At 41.1% G+C, this 17,034-nt stretch overlaps 2 protein-coding genes across 6 annotated transcripts in view; one reads left to right on the forward strand and one right to left on the reverse strand.

Moving 5' to 3' along the window:
* dlgap2b (discs, large (Drosophila) homolog-associated protein 2b) overlaps nucleotides 1-4,234 on the reverse strand; it is a 63,497-nt gene extending 59,263 nt beyond the window's left edge. The window contains exons 1-2 of the mRNA XM_061755015.1: nucleotides 3,872-4,234; nucleotides 3,531-3,585 (exon numbers count right to left, since the gene is read on the reverse strand). Of these exons, the coding sequence (XP_061610999.1) occupies nucleotides 3,531-3,585; nucleotides 3,872-3,880 (64 nt within the window). The 5' untranslated portion in view covers nucleotides 3,881-4,234. The remainder of the gene's footprint in view (nucleotides 1-3,530; nucleotides 3,586-3,871) is intronic.
* A 1,270-nt stretch (nucleotides 4,235-5,504) lies between these two features.
* On the forward strand, nucleotides 5,505-16,277 carry LOC133468707 (cytospin-A-like). 5 transcript variants are annotated; one of them, XM_061754914.1, is made up of 13 exons: nucleotides 5,505-5,699; nucleotides 6,082-6,158; nucleotides 8,178-8,654; nucleotides 10,354-10,427; nucleotides 10,547-11,025; nucleotides 11,354-11,441; nucleotides 11,560-11,635; nucleotides 12,412-12,516; nucleotides 13,079-13,112; nucleotides 13,284-13,380; nucleotides 13,452-13,568; nucleotides 13,664-13,723; nucleotides 15,606-16,277. In XM_061754914.1, exons 2-13 carry the CDS (start codon nucleotides 6,128-6,130, stop codon nucleotides 15,738-15,740), a joined length of 1,773 nt encoding a protein of 590 aa, XP_061610898.1. In that variant the 5' UTR covers nucleotides 5,505-5,699; nucleotides 6,082-6,127; the 3' UTR covers nucleotides 15,741-16,277. The 5 variants fall into 5 exon arrangements, with proteins under 5 accessions (XP_061610898.1, XP_061610897.1, XP_061610899.1 ...); XM_061754913.1 differs by having other exon boundaries at nucleotides 11,557-11,635; nucleotides 15,606-16,276; XM_061754915.1 differs by lacking the exon at nucleotides 6,082-6,158 and having other exon boundaries at nucleotides 11,557-11,635.
* The last annotated feature ends 757 nt before the right edge of the window (nucleotides 16,278-17,034 follow it).

Below are 17,034 nucleotides of genomic sequence, written 5' to 3' on the forward strand. Positions count from 1 at the left end.
ATTGTAGTCCATCTGCGGTAGTCATTGTTATTCCTTTGACATGACCAATCATTGTCCAAACTATAACTTGAAATTCCATGCACCCCTACATTTCCCTTACTTCATCAGCCTCTTTTGTGCCCTGCAGCACAGCAGAGCTTTGGGGTCAAGAGACAATGTTAAAATGGAACGAATATCTTTTTTGATTGATTTTAGGCCATGAGTCAGCTCATTGTCATTCTGATTGAGTGCAGGTAGGACACTCAAGACAAATGCGAGAGCTGTTCTTTTGCGACGGGGGTTCATGTAAACGACAGCAGATCGAAGAAACAAGGACTACACAAGACCAAAAAAAAAAAACACCCGTTTCATCAATGTGGTGACTGGTGTGTGACATTCTCTTTTGGGGGTGTCAAACAGTTACATAATGATAATAGGGATGAATTTGGCATGAGTATGAACAATTTCGTGCTTAACTGCAGTTAAAGAAATGTTGCGCTTCTGTGTAAATGTCTAATCCATTTATCTAATCTTGTGTCGGAAAAATTATCATAAGAATAAGAAATCAGATGAACGTGACCCAGGGAGTCCAAGAAGTAGAGACGAAAAAAAGGGGACAAAGGTGAGCTGGGACGAAAGATGGGGAAAGATTTACGAATGTAATGTGGGTTAGAACATAGATTGCATTACAAAAGAGAATAATTGTTGCATATGGAGGACGACTCTGGATGGGAAGAAATCCCTCACCAAAGCTCAGTCCTACATCATGGCTCCTGCAACTCCCTATGCATTTCTTTCACCATTGACACTTTTCTTGTCATACACTTTGCTGAAATGATGTCAACTAGTTACCATTTAAAGTGTCTGCTTTGGATAAAAATGATACTTCAGTAAGTATAAGCTGCTACTGTACTGTTATGAGATAAAACACTTCCACCTAGTGGTGCTACATTGTGGTGGTGTACTTTTTAAATTGGATTTGATCACTACTTCAGCTATGAACGCTAAACAATAGTAGTAATGCCGATAATCTCATCATATCTCTTACAACAAACAAGTTTTCTTAAGTTTTCTTTCTTAACATTACACTCAGCTTCAACCTTGAGGAAATGTTAAATGAGGAAAGAAACATCAAACAAGCGATGCAATTCCCTCTATCCATCATGAGCGTTTTTGCTGACAAAGCCAGTCCAGGAATATCCCAAAATGAACTCTCAGATCATCTCTGATGTGGAGATGGCCCAAAAGTCCACCGTCATCCCATTTGAACGTAACCTTCCCAAAATGAAATGACTTCAAACGACAATAAGATAGTCGTTTGTGGGCTAAATTATTATTATTATGTTGTTGTTGTTTTTTTAATTGTGATATGCAAAATGTACCAGATGTGATTCATACAAAGCTGACACGACTTATTCACTTGTAGTTTTGCAGAGCCGATACAAACCTCCAACCGTACAACTGTGAGGCGGATGTGCTAACCCCTCGACCACCTTCAGTCCTCCACACTCAGCTAGAATTTGGTCAAACTGAACTGTATGTACCCTTTGCTGGAAACATGGCCACGAAAGACCACCTTGATTCCATGTGAGCACCTGGCACTAGTGACTGAGGTTTGTGCTGACAAAAGCCAGAATTGAATGCCAAAAACAAGCCAGAGCAGGAGCACACCCTCGTCTTGTTTCTATTGATGCTTGTGAACTCTTCGTGACCTCGGCTGAGTTTAACAAATCAGCGATCGTCACCTTTTGGAGCTCAAAGTTCTGCGCACAGCGCAGCAGCCAACACCCCCATCAAGATAAAAGTGAGGTCAGCATCATCGATTCGCCGTTCCCTGCGTGGGTCACGCTGGGTTTAAGACTTTCCCAGCATGCACTTGGCTCGCGGTGGGGGAAGTAAGGGTGTTTGATAGTAAAGGCAAGTCCAGAGCACTAAATTACAGAATGATGGTTAAATGCTGCACTTTTGCATCTATGCAAAAAATATATATATACATTAACAAAAACTGGAAAGCCAGGATAGATGGATGTATTTCAAGCTACATGGGCGTCACTGTGTTTATATGAGCTCCTTGTTCTGCTACACACCCAAAAAAAATGCACAATAAAACACACTACAAATATGGCCAACATGCACAAAACTGAATGCCTTGAAAGTGTTTTTGTTGAAATCCGACTCTTTTTTTTTTTTTTTTTCCCATTAAACATTGTGTAATGTGTATGATAAATTATAAACGCTCAATTTAATCAAATGAAATCTACTTCTGCGTATGATGCTATGATCCAGAGGGTATGTTACAAAAGACAAGTTGGTTTTTCAGCACTTTGCTTGTCCAAGTGTGACCTGCAAGAAGATGCCAACCACCAGCAGATGAAGTGTGTTGTTAAGGAGACACTGAAGAGCATCGGGAGCAAAAAAGGTAAACATTAAGCTTGAATCCATAAAGATGGACAGAAACGCAATGTGCACATCAGAAACATATGGGATAAAACAAAAAAAATCCAAAATGTATTCAACATTACTTAATCAGCAGCATTTGTCTGAGACTATTTTTAGCAAATAAAATAAGATATTTTTGGCACCAGGATGTGGGATTGACTGAAAATCTTTCAAAATATTCCGTTAAACAAATATTCTACTGAGCGTGTAATTAGTTGTCATGTTAGGATCATTGAGGTCCATAGAAAGGACATTGATGTGCGTGTCTATTCGTGGGTATGGGTACAATGTTGCACCTATTGAGCTAGGGGATGGGTGGGATCAGTGCCTTGCTCAAGGGCACCTGGACAGTCGTCAGGAACCAGACTAGAATTTCTCAAACAAATAATTGGTTTTCATTGATTTTTTTTTCTCCTATCACACTTGTCCACAGGAGGACTTTGAACCGAGACCCTGCAGATCGAAGCCCAAGTCTTTACAGATGAACTACTGCCACCATCCATCCATCCATTTTCTGAGCCGCTTCTCCTCACTAGGGTCGCGGGCGTGCTGGAGCCTATCCCAGCTGTCATCGGGCAGGAGGCGGGGTACACCCTGAACTGGTTGCCAGCCAATCGCAGGGCACATACAAACAAACAACCATTCGCACTCACAGTCACGCCTACGGGCAATTTAGAGTCTCCAATTAATGCATGTTTTTGGGATGTGGGAGGAAACCGGAGTGGCCGGAGAAAACCCACGCAGGCACGGGGAGAACATGCAAACTCCACACAGGCGGGGCCGGGGATTGAACCCGGGTCCTCAGAACTGTGAGGCTGACGCTCTAACCAGTCGGCCACCGTGCCATTCCAACGACTTTTATTTGATTTGAATTTGTAGTCTTTGGTACCCTGTCAGACATAAGTGACGGATTCATGTGCCGTGTTGGTCATCTCGAGAGCTGCGCACCGCACACAGCCGTGCAGAGTTTTGCACGGGCACGTGTGGGGCGTCTCACATTTTAAAAAGTGGTCAAGATGTTAAAAATCGGAATGCGTACGCAATAGGAAAATTATATGAACAAAGGACTACATTGCTGACAGCCTGCTCAAAGAAACACTCATCCATCTTACCTGAATTCTTGTCCAAGAAAAGGCAGCAGTGAGTCTGTAGTAACCATGGTAACACCTGTGACACATAAAGACACTGTATGTATACTAGTAGACAATACAGCTGACTCACACCAGTGCACGTTGGCTAAATGTGGAAACACTGAAGGTGGAGGTACTGTACCTGACGGGATTGATTAACTGGTCTCCCCTTCATTCACACCAAAAACAATAACACGTTTCAGGTTTTTGCCCAACTTTCTATTTTTTCTCCTTCACCTCGTGTGCACGGCATGCCCACGTGATCTAATGGCCATAACAGAAACCATAAAAACATGCTTTGGCCGCAGCTCGGCGCACGTTACCTTCTTCATGGCTGACACGTTCCATGCACGGCGAAGGTCACTTCTTCACGAGGCGATCTTGATCCGGCGTCGCGGAGCCTCCCGTGGAGGTTCGGAGGCTCTGCAGGCATCTGCGGGCGTGGATGTGTGCACGGGCTCGTCCAGATGTGCTGGAAGGCTCTCGACCGCGTCTGACGCCATTTTTTTTTCACCCCCCCCCCCAAAAAAAAAAAAAAAGTCTGCAAGCACATCTGTGACGATGTTGTGATGCAGTCACAACTTCTTAGATTCTTCTATTATTAGATCAATACGACGCGCCTCTCTACAGGAAGTGGTCATTTTTGCGCTTATAGGACTTCAAATTGACCCATTAATGCCGACTGGTCACAGCACACAATCTCACAAGATTCAATATAGGTATGTATTTTATGCCTATGGAGAAAAAATATATATTATTTTTTTTTTATTATTATGAAGTGTGTTATGTGACATGTTATATTTGTTATTGTAGTCATTTGCAGTGGCGTCGAAATGCATCCTATCAAGTGACTTTGCTGAGCTCTTTCATTTTGAGCTAACAAAAATATTAACAACACCTCTCAAAATGATGCCATGCATTTTCCACAGAAATGTAACAAAAGAAGATCTGGTCGAATTAAAATATGCCTAGTACATATTTTATAATTATTGTTTTATCATTTACTGTATTTAGTATTTTGGGGTTGGAAAAACATTTTAGTGAACTAATGTTCCCTCGCTATATCCCAGTTCACCTCTTGCGGATTCAGTCCATTGGGAATTTGTTTTCATAATCATATTGTGCATAATTCGCCACATTGCAGGTTTTTTAGTGTATGCTGTAATTTTTTTGTGATGAATTAAACACTTCCTATCTTAAAACATTCAAACTGAGAGAGAGAAAGAAAAAGAATCATCAAAACACATCACGAGGAATAAAAGGTGCATAGTGTACAGTGCTACTGTGCATTATTGTATGTTTAACAGATTAAAAGACATTTCAGGGTATAGAATGTGTTTATAAAATGATGGTATTAAGAGTCTGGGGAGCTTCATACAGCTTTAAGATATATATAAACCAAGAAATATATGATCATTGCTTCCTGGATTGAATCTATTTTTCTACTTTTCTACAATATTCTAATTTAGATGCCCTCATGAGTGTGGTTGGAGTTTATTATTATTTTTAATCTTCTATACCTAAGTGTTCAATGGTATTGATATATGTGTGATATTCCGCAGTAACACCATCAGGCCACACGTTTAACTCCTTTGCCCTCAACTCACTACTTTTGTTATTGTGCTTTTTTTTTTTTTTTTTTTTCCAGAAGTGCCCCTTCAGGTTTCTGATTGGCTAAAATTGTCTCACAGTCTAGATATTGTCGAAAAAAAAACCATCATTTTTGTGGACGATTTATTTATATTGCATTCAGTCATTTTTTTTGCGAAAATGATTGTTAAATCTATTGCGTAATTTGTTGCTTTACTTTTTTTTGTTTTATTTTTTAAATCAAAAGTAAGCCACTGGTGTCTATGAATTCAGACTTGACGTAATTAACGATTTGTCTTCGAGTTGTTGTTTTTTTTTTTGTCATAAAACGTATTGAGCACCTGCTTAAAATCAGTGCGTCCTTGCAGCTGCTGCGCAAGCACAACTTCCTCCCTCGAGTGACGCATTAAAGGCGAGGAAGGAGCAGGCCGTGCAGCGCCAGAGACTCCAAAGCTTTATGCGCGTCATGAACGTGGGATTTCCAGGCGGGGGTGCAGAAGATCTGCAGGCGTGCACGCTTGCTTGAAGCGGCCCAGGAAGTGAAAGGCGTGCAGCTGACAGGTATGCGCGCGTGAAAGTCACATTGTTGTGCTTTGCGCATTTAATCCATTTTAAAAAGAATACAAATCAAAATGGCCTGCAACGAAGAGTTTGCAGTCTTCGGAGTTAATAAACGTTCCCGCTTGATGTCAGATGAGCTTTCTGTAAAAGTTGACGTCGTCATAGCAGCCGATGCACGTGATCGCGTTTAATTTGTCATTCGCGTCACACGATGAGGTCGGTCACATAATTGATTGGGTAATTGGTTGGCGCTGAGAGGAACTGTCATTTCTTGATTGTTAAAATTGAACAGCTAACATTTTGAGTTACTTTTCCCGAATTTTAAAAACTCTAGTCGATGTGCGTGTGCTGTTCAAAACTCAAATGATATTTTTCGTTTTAGATTGGCTTCCTCTTGTGCAGACCTCTTTGTCAAGCCCTGCATCACAATGGGGAATACAAACAACCGCTCCTCAGCAGGTTTGTGATATCCCCCCCCCCCCCCCCCCAAAAAAAGTACTGCACAATTGTCCTGTCCCGTTTTCCCCGCCAAATTTAAAAGCAGTTGTACCGTTTAGCATATTTTGCCAGATGATGTTTTGCTCATTTTTCTGTGAAGCCAATGGAAGAAAACACTTTTTTTTTTAAATTTGTATTTTATTTTCAACAATCTGTTATTGAAATCTGACTACACCAGCTTTTATTTCATACTCCAAATATGTAGGACAACCTGCGGTTAAGTGTATTTTGTTATACTGCAGTGTGGTTGAAGTGAGCGTCCAGGATGAATGAAATAAAAACCTAATGAGATGTTTGCTGCAAAAGCGCATCACAACCTTTTTAACTTAGCCAGCCCCTGCAACAACTGTGCTAGTTGGCTCACCCCCTTTCCACTAAACACACACACACACACACCCCCTATAATAAGAATAAATGAGTACAAATTATATCATATAAAATCAGCTCAGTTCAGTTCCTTACGCGCTGGCGTAAATGTTCGTGTGCATGGTTGTCAATGTGCCCTGTAATTAGCTAATTTCCAGTCCAGGGTGTGTCCGCCTTTTGGCTTGGATAAGCGCCGGCTCCCCACGATATAAAACGGGAGAAGCGCTTCTAGAAAATGAATGACATTAGCTCCCACAAGTTAGGCACGCATGTCTCTCTGTTGAGTTTATGTAGTAGAAGGGCTGACTGGTGGTCGCTAAGGGCCATTTTGGGTGCATTGGGTGTTGAGAAAATGCTCATATTTCAGCTTTTTATTTTGTGAAACAAACACTTGAAATAGAATTATTATACAAGAGGTTTTTTCATCTGGTGCATCCCAACCACAATTTGGGAATCCATAGCTTGGAGAGATTTAATGTTATGATGATAGTTTTGCAAGTTAAAGGTGCACTTGTATTTAGTTTAAATGGCACCATCCAGCACTCATGATCAAAGGTCCCATATTTTACCAAACCAACTTTTTCTAGTATTTTGAGTTATTGCCTCTGTGGTGCCTCATTAAATTTGAAATATCAATTAAAATCATCCACATATTCCCGTGTTCCAGATTATTTAAAAAATTTTTTGCCGAGGCCTGAAATCAGGTCATTTGAATTTCTCCAGTTTATCTACATCACTAGCGAAGATCTCCGCCTTCCACTTCCGGCCCTTGAGCCAGCGCTGTCAACATTGACAAACGCGTGGGTCGTCTACATGGAGGCAACCAATCAGTGGAAAGGGGACGGTCTTAGCCAAATATGGACAAAGCGCTTACAAAACTGGGTCAAACAGAAGTAGCTGTCTGAAGGGGCTTTTCTGGACAGTAATATGACACAACCAAGGGGTTTTTTGTTGGGTTTTTTTTGGGGCGGGGGAAATTGTCGTTTATACCAAGACCATGTTGGGGGAGGTTACTCAATGGAGGTCAAAATAGCCAAAATATGGGACCTTTAATTCATTTCCAATGTCAGCTGCTAAGTTTTCCCCAAAACTTCTGAAGTACCACTGGTGACTAACTCATTCTTACTCTTCTCAAGAATTTATTCTCATGCTCTTTGAAATTTACGGACAGGAAAGCGTCATGCTGCACGCAAATGGGATGCAGTATTTAGAGGGTCGTGTTTTTTGACATTGACGGGTTGATTCTGTAATTTCCGAACTTCCCTGCAAATTGATAAAACTATACTTGAACTGCCTTTCGCGCCAAGTCAGCTGAGATAGGCTCCAGCTCACCCGTGACCAGGAACAGGATAAGCGGTATTGAAAAATGGAGGGACATGGTACCAAAAAAAAAAAACAATAAGAAAGTAAACATTGTACCTTTGCCAAACCTCACTGGATTCTTGCAAGAATTTAGTTTTAAATTGTGTTGGAGAAAGAAAGTGTGTGTGTGTGCGTGCGTGCGCGTTGGCATTAGAAGGGTGTGGAAACACTGCTTACAGCTAGCTGTAGCAGCTAGGACCTTTTGCTTCAGACCTTTAACAGATGTTCAATCCTTCCTTCTCCTGCACTCAGGTTCTTCTTTTGATTTCTTCCAAACTCACCTGACGCCCTCAGAGGCAGATGTGACGACAATGGCCATATCCTCCGAAACCTCCTCCCACAGGCCGCAAACGCCCTCGCTCGAAATGCCCCCGCACGACTCTCACGCCACCACCTTCGCAGTAACGGACTGGGCGCAGAGGCTCTCCCCTCCCTCCGAATGGGCCATCTTGAGCGTAGACGGCAGCATCAAGTCTCCGAACGTGAGTGGCGAAGTGGCTGGCCACGACGAGGCCCCGGTGGTCAGTCTGTGCAGCCTGACATCACTGAATTCGTCCAGGGTGTGGCCTTTGGAGCAGAGCTGGCAGGAGAAGGACAGCGGGCTGGAGCCCCAGGCTGCGGCCGAGAGGTCCGGGAAGAAGCTGAGCCGGGCCTTGCTCCGCCTGATTGAGCGCCATTGTACTTTGTTGGGCCTCAGCCTAGACATGGATACCACCGTGGTAGCTGTAGGTAGGCCATGTCTTCACTGGTGCCGGATTGTTTGAGTGCCACAGTCTACAGTTTTCTTGATCATCTATGAGAAAAAAATAACCAAATCATAATACCTTGACTTGAGCGTGCCCATGCGACGAAGCTATGAGCCGTTGCTTGGTTCATTTTTTTTGTTGTTGGGGGGGTGGGGGGCTGTTTTGCGAGCCAAACTTTCAGGTACAAACACTTTCAGATAAGTGAAAGATATGGCACAATTATGGTACTTTAAGGCCATCCCATGTGGGCAAGGAGCCAGCTTGACTCACTCACTCAACCCACCCACAAGGCAGTCAACTCGACTCACAACAAGCATCATTTGGGCCCATTGCAAAATATTCTTCTACAAACTCATCACTTTGAATGTCCACTAGCTTAATGCTAACATACAATGCAAAACTCCAAAGAGGGGCTTCCAAATGGCATCGATGTGGCGGTGTCATTATGCTTTAAGCACGAACACAAACGGTGCAAGAACGCATATAGACTGACAGGATAAAAATACTTGCAGGCATTAAATTTGTATTTTTTTTTTTTTAAGTGCTCTGCAAAAACGAAATTTATTATAGCTGACTGAGTCATTTAGTTGAGGGGGGAAAAAATATGAATTGCTATACCAGTAAATTGAGTTACAAGCTTGGTCACACAATGAATTAAACTTGTAAATCAAGGTACCACTATATTGGGATGGAAGTCTATTTCTCAAAATGTTCTGAACTCCTGTATCAATCCCAGTGTTGTACTGAGAAGGATAATGCTGTTTGGAGTTGCTCAGCCTCCCACAGTTCATGTCATGTTGTCTTTCTTTAGCCAGTAAACGAGTGGCAGCTGAATCAACAGCACGCCTGCTGTTTTTTTTTCCAAGTGGCACACTCCAGTGGCTTCGCTAGTGCGTTCACTTGTCGCACTTCCGCACAAGCAATCAAATTGTGTACAATGAATCGATTAATTAGATAGGCCATCCCTATTTTTCATATGAATTGTGCTTATATATGGGGGATTTAATAGGCCAGCTGATATTTGACTTTTTAAAATGGGTCAATTTTTGCCAAATTTTATTTATTTTAGATTTTTAAAAAATTTTTAAAAACGCATTAACAAAAGACAAATGCAACGAATCGGCCAATTTTTGCAAATTTTTCTCTGATGTAAAGTTATATAAATACTAAAGGACAAAGTATTGTAAAACAGTTAAATGCTCTGCCTGTAATTCATATATTTTTATAAGCGTTAATGGACCCAAAAATGTTTTTTTTTTTTTTTAATGAATTGGCTCTCGCCCAAAGATAGCTGGGATAGGCTCCAGCACTCCCGCGACCCTCGTGAGGAGCAGCAGAACGGAAGATGAATGAATACATGAAATTAATTGGCCAATTAATCAGTTATCAGCTGCCAAATATCGGAATCGGCATAGGCCTTAAAAAAAATGTATATTGGTCTGGCCCTAATTTTTATTTGCATAGATTTACAAAAAAAAAAAGGTTTTCCACAATTTGATGTCATAACATTAGTAATAAACATAATCTCATCTTGTAGAATGGGGCACAAAATGTCAAGAGTCTGCACTGTACTGAAACATCATTGCAGAACCCTTCAATAGAAATGTTCCAGATTTTGTGATGCTGGTGAGTCTACTCTCATTCACACATGTATGCATTTTACATTTGCTTCATCCTGTCAGAGCTGGTCAAACAGTTGATAACGGAAAGAGACAAACTAGCCGAGGAGGTGAACAGCCTGCGAGAGACTCTAAACGTGAGTCCAACCTGCACATTCTAGCGTTGTTGAGTTTGACACGTAAAGCTTTGCGGTGGTGGCGGTTAGAGATTAGCAGTTGCGTTTTTAAAATCACAACACTTCTGTCTTCTTCTCAGAATGAGAAGTCGGAGTGGCAGCAGTTCCAGTGTGACCTACAGGTGGCCGTGTCCGTAGCCGAAGGACTGCGGGCGGAATCGGAGCAAGCCCGAAGCCAGCTCCAGGAGGACCACAAGAGTTTGCAGGAGCAGCTGGCCCAGGCCCTGGGAAGGGAGCTGGAGATGCAGCGGGAGCTGAAATGTCTGCGCTCCCAACACACGGATGTGTGCCGAAGACTGGCCTCGCTTGAAAAGCAGCAGCAGCCAATGGACAGAAGATTCACAGAAGACAAAAGCCCCCCTGCGGAGGGTCATGCGATGAAAATGCACTACGTTATGGAGGAAGCTGACATGAAAAGTGTTCACAAACAAGAGGAGCATGAAGCTAATGAAAAGATGGATGCAAAAAGATCTGCGAACTCACAGCTGACTGGCAAGGGTATAGTGAAGGTATACGTGGATGCACTGGAGAAGAAAAAAGGAGAGCGTGATCCAAGGAGGTTGGTGATGTCTCAAAGGTCTTTGTAAATCCACATGAGCTCCCGCCACAATGTGTTCCTCTGCTATAGCAGTTTTTAGTTTTTAGTTGTTGCACACATTACAATATGTACTGCATTTTCTTTACATTTTATGCTTAATTTTTTTTGGGAGTTAAAATACATTTACTATGGTTGGGGGGGGTAAAACTATGAACAAATGTTGTTTTATATGATGACTATCGCAGATTTTCACATACTGCAGGTGGTTCTGAAACGTAGCCCCCACGATAAACGGAGATTCGCTGTACAGGTGGCTCTGATGTAATATTGAAAAGAATTTCTCCCACAGGAGTCTGTCCCGTATTCCATTGCCTGTTGACTCCTCCTGTCACAATAATAACTTGATTAAAACAAGCTCAACATTGCCACAATGCAAGGTATGGCAAGTTCCATTTGGTACAGAACTTGTTCCACAGCAAAATCAGCCTGTGTTTCTCCCTATTGAAAATCAGCCTGTGTTTCTCCCCCCCCCCCCCCCCCCTCCTCTTTTAGCAGAAAGAAGAGCCACCACAAGGGAGGAAGATGGCGCACATTTTCAAGCGCCATGACAGCTGGTCAAGCTGTCACACAGGTAAGTTTAAAGCAGATGCCCGGATAGGTGGGCCGTGGTCTCTATCAGGATCCAGATGTGTTGTTATAGACAGACGCAGCTTTGTTGTCAGGGGATTTTGACAAAGTTTAGGATTTTAACACTGGTCCTCAAACACCAGGGCCATTTGGTACCGAGCCACGCAGATGGCCTGGGGAAAAAAAAATAAATATATATATATATATATATATATATAATATATTTGGCTTGTAGCACTTCAGCTTTAAATTGCATGCTGAAGCGTTTTATTTGTAAATGCACTTGATGGGGAATATTTGTTCAACCCTAAAATGTAAAAAAAAAAAAAAAAAAGCTAAATACTGACAAAATGAACCTTGAATACAACTTTGCTACTAGTTTTGTACAACCACTGTACACAAATCTGAACAATGTTTGCTCTTGCGCTAGTGCTAACACAACATAAGGGCTATCCTGGTTGCTCCACCTTTCACAATTAAACCAAAAAAAATAGTTACCTGGTGTTAATAAAAGGTCTCTGACATTCTTTGGTCAAAATACACGAAGGATAAATGATAGGATACTTAATATGCTCTTGTCACACACTGGTTCACATCAGGCTGTTTTGAGGAGCAGTTATAGCTCATGAAAATTACAGAACAGGTTTTATTACCATGACAACCAGTGGAGACGTTAGGTCATGTGACAAAGCAAAGCTAGTTTTTGCCAACTAGAAACCATTAAAAAAAAAAAATAATAATAATTAAAACATGAGCAATGAATCTAGTGACCTGTTACAGTGGTATTGGAGACTACTGGAGAATTGGAGACTTCTTCCAGAGTAAATGTTCACCAATCTGCATCCAGACTGGAAATGGATGCTGTATGCACAAAACCACCTCTGGGTAATTTCTCTATCTGGCCCTGAGACCCCACTATTTGAATACAAAAAAAAATGGACCAAATGAGTTTTGTCAGAAAGGTTCTAGGACTGGTGTCACAAACTATATATTTCAAACACAAGCTACAAACTGAGTTCTCCCCTTCAATGGATGTAAAACAGGTTCAAGACGGCTAACTTGTTGCTGCATCACCATGACGGCGTGCCTGCTCACAATGCCCTGAGCATCAGACACTTCCTGGTTGAGAAGAACACTGCCGAGCTGGCGCAACCTTCCGACTCACCAGACCTGGCTACCTGTTATTTTTGTTCTCCCCCTTTCCAAAGCTCAAGCGTACCCGTTTTGAAGATGTGGACAACGTCGCGATAGCTGCGGATGATCCTGGAAGAAGTGTTGTAGTCGTGCATGAAGGCTGGGAAAGTGCATTATACTCGGGGCATTACTTTGAATGCGAAAACAATTAGAAATATCTTTTGTGACAGCAGAGCTGGAACTTTTTCTGACACCTCCTTTGTCACATTTAAATGTACAGCCTCTGTGACACGGGTTGTTGTTTTTCTTGCAGGAAAACTGGATGACGCGCCTTCCGATATAATCAAGTGAGTACAGTTTTTTTTTTTTTTTTTTTTTTAACCCTTGCATACTGTTGGGGTCAAAATGGACCCAGAATATACAATTTGCGCATGGAAAATGAAGGCAAGGGTTAAAATGAGACCAAATCACTCATTAATAAGAGTGAAAGAACGTTGACATGACAATGTGATTTCCAGACCCGCGAATGGATTGTGCGCTCAGCTACGGCGTCACGGTGGCTCCAAAAGAAACTCCCTGCTGAGCTGGTGTCAAAGTCGTACTGAAGGCTATCAGGTTTGAGAGCGCGCCCTTCTCATCTTTTCAAATGGCAAACTAAGAGTAACATTTGAACATTTTGGTGGCAGTATATTGAGATCACGAACTTCAGCACCTGCTGGCAGGACGGTTTGGCCTTCTGTGCCGTGTATCATACTTATCTGCCTACTCGCATCCCTTACAACCGCCTCGACCCAGCAGAGAAGGTACGAGACCTCAAAGAAAGCAATAGAATAAATGCATGAAGCTTGACATTGGTCAAAACAATTTGAAAATTCTGCTTTTCTTGTTTTTACCCCAGAAGGAAAATTTGGATCTTGCTTTTAAGACAGGAGAGTCTGTTGGGATCACAACCACTCTGGTGAGGCTTTCTTCATATAAACGTTGTGAAATGTTTTAACTGCACTGTTAAATCTTTCAACGTCCAAAGAACAGGACACAATTTTTTTCTGGACTGATTTCTCTACATTCCAGTCTCTAAGGTTCATAAATATTTGAAATGCACAGCTGTGAATGTGTCAATGACCACAGTGCATTGCTGAGCAGATGAATAGAAAGTAGGGAAAGTTAGAAAATTGCAGTTTCAGAAACCCATTGACAATAAAAGGATGAAACCGTCATTGTGTGAGGTCACATGAAACGGCAAAATGTTTTGCTCGATGCCTTTTTTTTTTTTTTTTTTTTTTTTTTTTTGTAATTTTGTGATGCCACCCCTGAAAAGAAAAATAGATGAATATAGAATAGCATAAGAAAAATGTGGGATCCATTGTGACTGTCTACATATGGCTTGCTCCCTTCTTTTAACTGACCCACCAAGCCTTTACTGTACATCAAGAATAAAAAAATAACAATAATAAGCCAAGATAAAGTGGTTGTACAAGTGTGCACACCCTCTTATCAGAAATGTGGCTGTGTTCAGAATTAACCAATCACATTCAAAGCTACATCACAATCATTTAAAGTGCCTCTGATTAAGCCTAAATAAATTTCAGATGTTCCTGATTATAGTTTTGCTTTCTCGCTGAAGGTTTTGTGCTATCTCGAACTGTTCATAATTCCCTCCACCTTGACTAAGGGCAAAGTTCCGGCTGAAGAAAAACATCTCCTCACTGTAGCTATGGTGTTGTTTGCGGCAAACATACTCGTAGATTAATAGCCAAAATGTGCAACATCATTGGGTCGTGACACTCCCCCCCCCCCCCCCCCCCCCCCCCCCCCACACACGCACGCACGCAAGCATTTGGGCGATTTCAAATGCGTTTATATAAAAGTGTAGCCAGGCTTTGGCAATTTTCTTTGTAAGATTTGTTGTCACATGCACTAAACAGCCTGCACTTGACAGAAATTGCTGCTCTTCAATGTTGCTGTCGGCCTATTGGCAGCCTCCCTGACCAGTTAATTTTTCTTTTTTTTTTTTTTTTTCATCCAGTTCTTGGCAATGTCAATATTGTGCCATATTTTCTACACTTGAAGATTGCCCTCACTGTATTCCATTGTATATTTAATGCCTTGGAAATGTTTTGTACCCTCCTCCTGACTGACACGTTTTAACAAAGAGGACCCTCTGATGCTGTGGAAGCTCTATGCGGACTATGGCTTGTGCTGTAAGATGTGACAACAGAAATGTCAAGGAAAACCCAGTAGAACAGCTGAGCTTTATTTGGGGTTAATCAGAGGCACATAAATGGTGGCAGGTGTGTGCTGACTCCCATTTAACATCCGTTTGAATGTGAATTCTTTAATTCTGAACACAGACACATGCCTAGTTATGATAGCTTGATCTCATTTTTATATAGTACCCAAAAACTGGCATTTGAACAGGGGTCTGTAAACTTTTTATAGCCACAATTTGTTACTTCGTCTTTTTTCCCTAAAGATGGTTTGTATTTTTTTTTCCCCATTTAGCTCATTGAATAATCACTTGATTGATTTATTGTAAATGAAAAAAAATTCATTATACATTTAACAAGGCTTTATTTGGTAAATAACTGGTAAATCCCTTATGGTTAAATTGTAAGTGCAACTTAAAAATGAGTGAATTCTTTATTTTATTTTTTTACCATTATAAATTCTACCACTTTTTTTTGTCACCTCAATTATGATTGACCTGGCCTATTTGTCAGTTTTTTTAACAATCAAATATTGGCTATGTTTTGGTCCACCAGTGGTCTTCAGCTATGTCCACTATTTCCAGTAACTGATGTTGTCTTTGTTTGCCCTCTTTCATGGTGACCGTGCGTCAGTCCGTGGAGGAGATGCTGAAGGAGGATGGTCCAGAATGGCAGAAAGTACTGTGTTACGTCGAAAGCATATTTCATCACTTTGTCAGATATGAGGTAGCAAGCACCCAAGGCTATGACTGTGTGTCTGCAATATGACCAGAATTGATCGTTTTATGGTGCCGCTCACTCCTCTTGCGCCGTCATGCTTCACTGCTCCCCAGTATAAGAACCTTGACTGGGTTTCATTTTTTTTTTTTTTTTCTTTTCCTTCCCCCCCCCAATGATGTCGCTCACACTGGGTAAGATAAGCAGCCAGGTTGTTGCACTGACTGTACCCCATGTTACGAAAAAAAAAAAAAAAGTGAGACAAGCATGAATATAACTGAACTCCTCATTTGTTTTGTTGGGCCTTGAAGCACTGGTTTGCACTAAATTTCTTTAAGAAAATTAACACTTTAATGGAGACTATTTTTGGAATAGGGGCACTTAGTGTTGTTTATCTTGGCCGATAAGCGGCATCATCTGCTGTGATTGTCACATTCACTGCCTGCATGCAGCCAAACTCGAGAAGACTGAATTTTATATGTTAAAATGTTTGACGTCTGAGGAACATTTTAGGAAAATGCATTTGTTTCAGTGGGTTTTTTTTGGTGTTAAGTTAAATAAAGATATATTTGAACATTTCACAATAATGCAAGTTTTAGATTGTTTTTCTTCCCACAGCAGAAATTACACATGCACATAAACAAAAAAATCCCTTTTTAAAATGTTGCTGACAAATGCAAAGTCAAAAGGCAGGCATAGAATGAGGACTTCAGGTAGCACATGTTGTTTTATTATAGTTATAAAACAAACAGGAAGCCAGCCATTCGAGAGCGTACATCAAGTCAAGTATGTCTGGTCCATTAACACTCTGCATAAAATGAGTGCTTAAATTATTTATTTTTTTTTAAATCAAAAACTGATTATGTAAATCGGACGGGGGGGGGGGGGGGGGGGGGGGAGGAACTAAAAAATGGCATGAGAAAAATTTCATTTATGGCCTTGTTAAATATGAATGTGTATTGTGTTCCAAATGAATAGAATTTCATATCAGTCCAACCAAACATTCAATTTTCTTTTAATTTAGTTTGACCTGGAAAAACATGTAAAAATTGGCATTAGGGCCGCACTGGGGGGGAAAGGTAATCTTAAATCATACTTTCAAGATTAAATTTGTAATTTCACAAAGAAAAAGTACACTTGGGATTATTCATATGATAAAGTATTTCAATTTAAGTCAATCATAAAGTTCTACATTGCTCATCCTTATGCGAGCAACCAATGGTTTGTCATTCCTTTTTTCACTTCCCCTAGTAAAAGTACCTTATTACCAATTTGACTTTAAATCTCCCCAAAAAAATAATAATAATTTGTATTACAAATTCAACTTCAAAGTGTAATTTATTTT

Source organism: Phyllopteryx taeniolatus, chromosome 18 (assembly GCF_024500385.1).
Source record: "Phyllopteryx taeniolatus isolate TA_2022b chromosome 18, UOR_Ptae_1.2, whole genome shotgun sequence".
NCBI classification, from domain to species: domain Eukaryota; kingdom Metazoa; phylum Chordata; class Actinopteri; order Syngnathiformes; family Syngnathidae; genus Phyllopteryx; species Phyllopteryx taeniolatus.

Excerpts from the sequence above, each read along its gene's own strand:
- LOC133468707 (XM_061754913.1), top strand. The coding sequence starts at position 6,128 with ATGGGGAATACAAACAACCGCTCCTCAGCAG. Across the intron at positions 8,655-10,353 it reads TACCACCGTGGTAGCTGTAG|AGCTGGTCAAACAGTTGATA; the intron begins GTAGGCCATGTC and ends TCATCCTGTCAG. Across the intron at positions 11,026-11,353 it reads GGAGAGCGTGATCCAAGGAG|GAGTCTGTCCCGTATTCCAT; the intron begins GTTGGTGATGTC and ends TTTCTCCCACAG.